The sequence below is a fragment of the Marmota marmota genome, unplaced genomic scaffold, assembly GCF_001458135.2.
Source record: "Marmota marmota marmota unplaced genomic scaffold, marMar, whole genome shotgun sequence".
Classification (NCBI taxonomy): domain Eukaryota; kingdom Metazoa; phylum Chordata; class Mammalia; order Rodentia; family Sciuridae; genus Marmota; species Marmota marmota.
In genome coordinates, this window is record NW_025999982.1 from 10,496,284 (window position 1) to 10,504,780 (window position 8,497).

At 40.2% G+C, this 8,497-nt stretch overlaps 1 protein-coding gene across 4 annotated transcripts in view; it reads left to right on the forward strand.

The window, feature by feature from the left end:
• The window catches only part of Bicral (BICRA like chromatin remodeling complex associated protein), a 78,382-nt gene extending 70,254 nt beyond the window's left edge, over positions 1-8,128 (forward strand). For all 4 annotated transcript variants that reach the window (XM_048805327.1, XM_048805326.1, XM_015487740.2 and 1 more), the window contains 2 exons: positions 1,164-1,266; positions 4,345-8,128. In XM_048805327.1, coding sequence (XP_048661284.1) covers positions 1,164-1,266; positions 4,345-5,132 — 891 coding nt within the window. In that variant the 3' untranslated portion in view covers positions 5,133-8,128. The remainder of the gene's footprint in view (positions 1-1,163; positions 1,267-4,344) is intronic.
• The last annotated feature ends 369 nt before the right edge of the window (positions 8,129-8,497 follow it).

Consider the following 8,497-nt stretch of genomic DNA (forward strand, 5'->3'; position numbering starts at 1 on the left):
AAAAAAAAAAAAAAAATATATATATATATATATATATATATATATATATATATATGCCACCAGCTCTATAATTTGTGAGAAAGGGAATACTTATTTGGTTTAATTATCTTATTTATGCCAAAATATGTTAAGATTTGATTTTGAATATCCAAAGCCTTAATAAAAAGGAAAGCCTTCATAAAAACACAAAGCATAACAATATAAAGTAAAAGGTCATTCTAATGAGAAGATTTCTAAGACACATTATTAAGTTAGAGTAAGAAAAGAAAGGTACAGAACAGCATTGCTATCATTTGGTGCAAAAATAAATATATGCTGTGTGTGCCTGAACTATATCTGGAAGAATATTTTTATTTTTAAATGTGTTCTATGGAATTTGGTTTTTTTTGTTTTTGTTTTTGTTTTTTGGCACTGGGGATTGAACTCAGGGGCACTCAACCACTGAGCCACATCCCCAGCCCTGTTTTGTATTTATTTGGAGACAGGGCGTCACTGAGTTGCTTAGCACCTTGCCATTGCTAAGGCTGGCTTTGAACTTGTGATTCTCCTGTCTCAGCCTCCCAAGCTGCTGGGATTACAGGCATGCACCACCATGTCCAGCCTAGAAGAATATTTTAAACTGCTGGGCAGTTGATATTTCCAGGGAGAGGTACTTGGTTGTGGTGGGTATGCAGGGGAAACAAAGAAGGAAGGATTATTTTTTATATGCCCTGTAGCATCTTTTGAATTTTGTACCAGTGTGTCAATTACCTTTCCTTAAAAAAAAAAAAAAAAAAAATCAGTTCTAGCTGGGCACAGTGGCACATGCCTGTAATCCCAGTGGCTGAGGCAGGAGGATCGAAAGTTCAAAGCCAGCCTCAGCAACTTAGTGAGGCTCTAAACAATTTAGTGAGGCTCTAAGCAACTTAGTGAGATCCTGACTCAAAATTTAAAAATCAAGAAACGGGCTGGGGATGTGGCTCAGTGGTTAAGTGCCCCTGGGTTCAATCGCTGGTAACAAAAAAATTCAGTGTTAAAAAAAAATTCATCCTATGTGACCAGGGCATGACCAGAACCTAAACACAAAATTCTCATTTCTGATTGTTTCATTTGTTCCAAAGATGCAGTGAGTTGTTTGCACTTCATAAAAGGCCTCTAAAATGACTGACTTATCTCATTTTCAGCGGATCAATCCCTCTGCTGAAATGGTGATGATTGATAGAATGTTCAACCAGGAGGAAAGAGCTTCCCTATCCCGGGACAAACGTCTGGCACTTGTAGACCCTGGTAAGAAACGTTGGTGTACAAGTAGGGGAGGGTTACTGCCAAGCTCCAGGGACCTAAGAGTCTGGGGAATCTGTGTGGATGACCTCTGGGTAAGTCCAGAAGGTATGAATTCTGGGGAGGGAAAAAAAAAAACAGAACTGAGAGACATATGAATCCTCTTTTTTTTTTTTTAATATTATTTATTTTTGTGTGGTGCTGAGGATTGAACCTAGCACCTCACACGCGCTAGGCAAGTGCTCTACCACTGAGCCACAACCTCAGCCCCAAATATGAATATTCTTAGAAGTCTCTATTCTACAGAATTCAGATTGGAATTCTACATTTAGTTAAATGAGTCTTTTTTTTTGGATACTGGTGATTGAACCCAGGGGTACTTAACCATTGAATTATATCCCTTTTTTGTTTTATTTTTGAGACAGGATCCTTTTTATTTTGAGACAGAGTCTCCCTAAGGTGCCAAAGCTGGACTGGTACTTGCAATCATCTTGCCTCAGCCTCCTGAGCCACTGGGATTACAGGCTGCATTACTGCACCCTGCTAATTGAATGCATATTAGATTTGTTCCATATTCTGCCTTTTGAAAATGAGTCTGGAGCCAGGCATAGTAGCACGAACCTCTAATCCCAGATATTAGGCAGTTGAGGCAAGAGGATCCCAAGTTCAAGGCCAGCCTCAGCAAGTTAGCCAGACTCTGTCTCAAAATAAATGAAAAACTATCCCAGTGACTCAGGAGGTTGAAACAGGAGGACCACAATTTCAAGGTCAGCCTTAGCCATTTAGTGAGGTCCTAAGCATCTTAGTGAGACCCTCTCTCAAAATATAAAACCAAAAGGATGTAGTTCAGCAGCAAAACGCCCCTGGGTTAATCCCCAGTACCAAAAAAAGAAAAAGAAATAAAGAAAAGAAACTAAAGGGCTAGGGATGTGGCTCAAGCGGTAGCATGCTCGCCTGGCATGCGTGCGGCCCGGGTTCGATCCTCAGCACCACATACAAACAAAGATGTTGTGTCCGCCGAAAACTAAAAAAAATAAATAAATATTAAAAAAAAAAAAAAAGAAACTAAAAACAAAGATGTTGACGATGTAGCTCAGTGGTAGATTCCTTGTCTAGCATATGCAAGGTCTTGGGTTCAATTCCCAATACCACTAAAAATAATTTTTAAAAGAATAGTAATGAGTTCTGGGCTGGGAACGTACCTCTGTGGTAAAACTCAGGCTTGGTATGCAGGAGGCCAGCATCAAAAAAGAAAGAGTTCTCTTTATTTTTTTCTAACTTCTAAAATTTTGTTTTGTTTTTATTTGGTTGGTTTTTTGAGACAGGCTCTCACTATGTTACCTAGGCTAGTCTTGAACTTCTGTGCTGAAGGAATCCTTCCATATCAGCCTCCCAAGTAACTAGGACTACAGGCTAAATATTTTTAAATCAAATAACACTGTGATAATACACAGAATGTAAATTTTACCTTTATAATACCACCTATAAAAGAGATGTTTTAGTTCTTTGCTGTTCTTCCAGTTCTGGTTCCCATTTGCATACTTTATATATAGTTATAACCATTTGTCTTATACTAGATATTATTTTGTATTCTATATTTTTTCATTTAACACATCTGAAGTTTTATCATGTTATCATTTCAAAAATAATTTTTAATACATTTGAAGACATTAGCATAATGCATTTCCCCTGCTGTTAGACTGTTATCTTCCTGTGGCTTTCATTCCACTGATGTCTTTCTGATACTTTCATATTAAGGTTCTGCCTTGGGTTTGATGTGACTCAAGAATATTTTACAAATAGAATATATGATCCTCACACTCATACTAATGGGAAAGTCTGAAAGAAACATTATGAACCTAGCAAGAGCCAAAAAGGAAAAGAATAATATAGTATATATTTCTGTCCCTTTTTCTTAGAACCTGATGTCTCCTATTGCCTTTTGGTGAATTTGGCTTGTTCATAAACCCTCATACTTTGTCATAGGACCCTGTCATGAGCACCACTTGTGCTGGACTGTGTTTCCTTGTCCCCTGTGTGGTGTCTGCACAGCCTGTCTTTGTTGGTAGAATCAACTTTTTAGATTTCAAACTACATTCCCTGGATCTCATATTTTGGGCTTCAGTGAACAATTCATGTTCATCGTATACATACTCTTTGTGGTTTTGTAGATGTCATCAAAGCCCTACTTCACTTTCGTTACTTCCAGAGTTAACACTTTTTGTTTCCTTCCCACCACCAGCTGTACTGTTGACACACCAAGTCCTCATTTGTCTTGCCACCCACTGGCTTCTCCAGCCTTGCACAGTTCCGTGCTCACCCACAGACACAGTTCCTCCCCATCCCACTGTTCTTCTAAGCAGATACCATTTTGGATGTGTGTTGGCTATTCATTTGTGATCTTCAAAGTAATTGGTCCCTCACATGTGATCAGAGGGACTGAAGTCCATCCCCTTCCTCACAAAGCCCCATCAGGAAGAAACCAAGCTGATACCAACAACAAATTTCTGATTTCAGACTGTTTCAAAGCATTCATTAGCAGAAAGCTAATTTAAAACATTAAGAGAGGTGCTGGCTCAGGGGGACAGTGCATACTTAGTGTACAACAGGCTTGGGTCTCCATACCTGAGTATGGTAAAAAGATGATAACAACGGGGCTGGGGAATATAACTCAGTTTAAAGCACTAGCCTGGCATGTGTGAGGCCCTGAGTTCAATCCCCAGCACCACAAAAACAAACAAACAAATCCTATTAAATTATGCGTATATCTTTGAAATAATAATAATAATGCCACCAAGAAATCTGGATCTAATGGAGCTTTCTGCCCATCAGATTTTCCCATTGGTCTCAAGCAGCTGCCTTTTCAAAGAGGCTAGGCTTCCTTCATGGAATCTGTGACTTCAGAGCCTTGTTACCTTTTTAGGATGCCCTGTCAGTACCACATTGTGCTGAAACACTGACTCAGGGTGGGGCGGGGCTGAGTGGTACAGTCGGGGTCGCCCTCAGTACCCGACCACTGGAGTTGGCTACCTAGTCCTTGATCTTCCACTCACTCATTAATGTTCTTTCCATCCCCATTTCCAGAGGGGTTTCAGGCCGATTTCTGTTGTTCCTTCAAACTTGATAAAGCTGCTCATGAGACACAGTTTGGCAGGAATGACCAGCATGGCAGTAAAACAACCAGTTCTATACATCTGGCAGCCAAGGCCCAAAGCAGAGACCGAGCCAAACCAAGCGTGACCGAACCAACGAATCATGACCAATTTCATCTAGTGCCTAATCACATCGTGGTCTCTGCAGAGGGAAACATTTCTAAAAAAACGGAATGCCTCGGCAGAGCCCTGAAATTTGACAAAGTGGGCTTAGTTCAATACCGGAGCTCATCTGAAGAGAAAGGCAACCGGAGAGACCCCATGAAGACCAGTGAGTGCTCTCCTGGCCCTGAAGGCCACCGCAAAACCTTGTCCAGACCAGATCATGGTACTGAGAACAAACTCTCCGGTATCCTAGTAGACTCCCACTTGGAGATGTCATGTAACGATTCCTTCCAGGACAAAACTCGGAGGAATTCTCCAAAGAATGAAGTTTTACACACAGACATCATGAAAGGGTCAGGTGAACCCCAGCAAGATCTCCAGCTCACCAAGAGTTTAGAAACAACATTTAAGAACATATTGGAACTCAAGAAGGCTGGGCGGCAACCGCAGAGTGACCCCACGGTTAGCGGCTCTGTTGAATTAGATTTCCCCAACTTTTCTCCAATGGCTTCGCAGGAAAACTGCCTAGAAAAGTTTATCCCGGACCACAGTGAAGGCGTTGTAGAAACGGACTCCATTTTAGAAGCAGCTGTAAATAGTATCCTAGAGTGTTAATAGCAGCAGTCCCTCCCCAGCCCCCAGCCCTTGCCCCGGACAAGTTACATTCTCTCCTGGCAAAAGCAAATGGAAATGGTCTCCTGTCTCCAGCCTGCTTGGTCTTTCATCACAGGTTATTCTTTTTAATCTCAGTCCTGTTCTTTGTTTAAGAGCAATACTTGTCGTGGTTACAGGGAGATCCTTTAGTAAAATTCATCCTTGTTAGAGAGCAGTCTGGTAGGCCCTACACATTTCAAGTGTTATGAAAGTGCTTATGGTCATTTTTTGTTTGTTTTGTTTTTTTTTTAACACTGTCTCTCCATGAGCCCACAGTACACTTGACCCTGAGTAAAGTTTTGACAATCATAAGTCATTTGAAAAGAACAGACTTATTAAAGAAAATCAAACAGGACTGATAGAAGCTACTTTTTAAAGAATATCTCACTGCAGCTCCAAATTAGTGTTTTTTCTGTTTTGTTTTTTTTTTTTTGCGGGGGTATTGTTCGGGGAAGACCACCTCGTTCCTCCCCGCTCAGCCCTCTCTGAGCAGTAAGTTGCTGACTGCTCTGCCAAGGACTCTACAGCCCTGGTGTCAGAAGTCAGTAGCACATAAGCAGGGCATTTGCAGGGCTTCCCTGTTGATCATTCAAGTGCTTTTCCAATGCTCCTGGAGCAAAACCTCATGCTTTTCAGCATATCTATGTCAAATTTCATCTAGGGAATGCTCTGTTCTTAGTTGTAATAGCATGACTTGAAATAATTTCACCAGGCTGAATAAAGGAAAATGGAAACCAGTTAAGTGGCACAGTGTACAGGGGAGGCCGGGATAGAGCCATGAGGATTATAATATGTATATATGTAAAAGCATATATATGTTAACTATGAAAAAAAAACAAAGAGTTTTGCATTTTATAATTGGGTATAGTCAACATACAATGTATGTTTTGTTTGTTGCTGGGTTTGGTTTTATTTAACCTCTCTGTGTACCCTCTCCCACAACAAATAGCCAAGCATCAAAAGCACTTTCATTTGAAAACTAAGTTGCAATTTTTCAGTTCATACTTTAAGGGGACTTTGGCCTTGTTTCTGCTTCTTGTTTTCTGAGAACAGTAGTCACTCCTGTCAGCAATCATTACCAAAACACAGACAAACCAAAGGTAACCAGCCAGCCCATCACTGAAAGGAAAGAGCTGAGACATAGGATTCCCACTTGAGAGCCAAAGGATATGCCCTGTCATAGTTTGTGTTTGGCCTGTGTTCATATCAGTGAACACGACTTATTGCTTTATTTATTTATATTTCTTTTCAGGGAGCATTCCCCATTTTCCTTTCTTGTATAGCTGTCCCAGATCATCCCATTTCTGTTGTTTCTTTCATTTTCCATGTCATTGTAACCACCAATGGGAAGGTTACACACTGGTAGGTTATATGCATTCTTCTCTCACAGGGCATGCACATGTGTCTGAGCTGTTGGGATCCAAGGTCATTTTGGTTTCAGTGTATGCACACTTGCTTACTTACTCTGCTCATCTCCTTGTCCATAGAGATGTACCCATTGGTCTCCACTCTAACATATTCCCAGAGTGGGGATGATCCCCATTGTCATCATGTTGGGCATTTCTTTTCCAGATTGGCCTGCAATGGAAAAGAAGGCTTCTGATCATTCAGTACACAGCAACAGAAGACCTATATCTTCCCTGCCCCTCTGTCCCTCCTTACAAAGAAATCCCATGAGATACCCAGTCTGCATAAGAGCAAAGTACCTTCTCCCTACCCCCAAGCCCTGGCCAATTGAAATAGGAAAATGTGGGCCATCTAGGGTTTCCATTTTTTCCTTATTTGTGCCAATGTCCAAGTTGCGATTTCCCCTTCTTACTGTATTATAACATGTTAGAAAGATAAGTTGGTATTGCCAGTTGGACCTTTCTGTTTGGGCAGCCCTGGGTTAACAGCCCACCCTGAACCCATGATTTCACAGGCTCTTCTTCTGTTAGGGCTCACACTCCCCTAATTCAAGATGGTCCCTCCTGATCAAATTCTTCTCATTGTGGAACTTTATACCTGGAAGCCTTCATGTGGGCTGCTAATGAATTACATTAATTACTGTGAATCAGTGGAATTCTTAAGAGATAAGCTTCATGTACATTCGTCACCTCTCTTTCTGCCCTCTCCTGCCCTCCTACCCCACTTCAAGCTTTTCTATATGCCATCTTCAAGGGTTTTTAAGCCCTAACACTTGTCAGCAAATGGAGAGCCTAATTTACCAAAATGAAACTTGTAAATTTTTGTGTCCTTGTATGTAAGTTTACTTTTTATGGAGGAAAGATTCTAGATAATGACAAATGAAGATTACAAAATGTATTTTACTCCTGTGATTAGGTTACGTGCACATGGGTCATGACTCGCATGTCGAGCCCCTCTGGCGAAGGATAAGAGAGCTCAGCCTTGGACGCCAACATTCAGTTGTTCAGGTTCATTAGTCAAAGTTAAGTTTTAGAACTACTTGTACTCAGTAACAAAAATCATTTTCTTTTCTTTTCTTTCTGTTTGTTGTTGTGAAAAAAGTGTGAATTTGTTATTACGCATTTGATTTTCTGTGTCCTTAAGTACTGCCTAAAGATAAAGCAAATTTTAAACTGGCAATTACGAAAAAGAACTATTTTAGCTCTGAAGAATTTAGTAGACTCTGTTAGATTAGGGAGGCCTTACAGACTGACTTGACCTAAAGAGGACGCGTCACTCGCTGTCAGTGTGGTGTGGCTTTATTTGCTTAAATACCTTCATTTGTATAGTATGTCTCACTTGAAATTGCTTTGTATACATTTTGTAAAAATATTTATAAAATGTTTTGTAAAAAAAAAGTATAACAAATTGCAGTTTATTTTGTTATGTTGGATAAATACTGTTAAAAGAAACCAGTCAGTAACTATATTGTTAATCCATGGTTAGGAAATGTTTAGTTGGAGATTACAAAATGAAACAACCATTGCAATACAGCCAAAGATTTGGGAAAATGTGCAACTGTGATTGTCTTGATTTTGCAAAGAGGAAAGGATGCTTTCCACCCAAAAAAGGGTAAGTATTCAGCGGGAGTTCTATTTCAATATTACCATTCCCAAAAAAGTAATCTAACCAGCTGAGGAGACAGGATTTGACTTGATTGGCCTTTCCAAACAGTGACAAATGAAAGAAACAAAGTTGGTCAGTGAGGAATTTTAGTCACAAATGTGTGAGGCCTCCATCCCTAGTCCCGTCACTTGGGTCCTTAGTAAGAAAGGGAAAATGGGGGTCATTTGAAAAGTTACATAAGTGAATCATATTCTGCAGGAAGTTTTCTTCAATCTTTGTTTCTACAAAGACAACAAGAAAGCTAAAGGATAAAG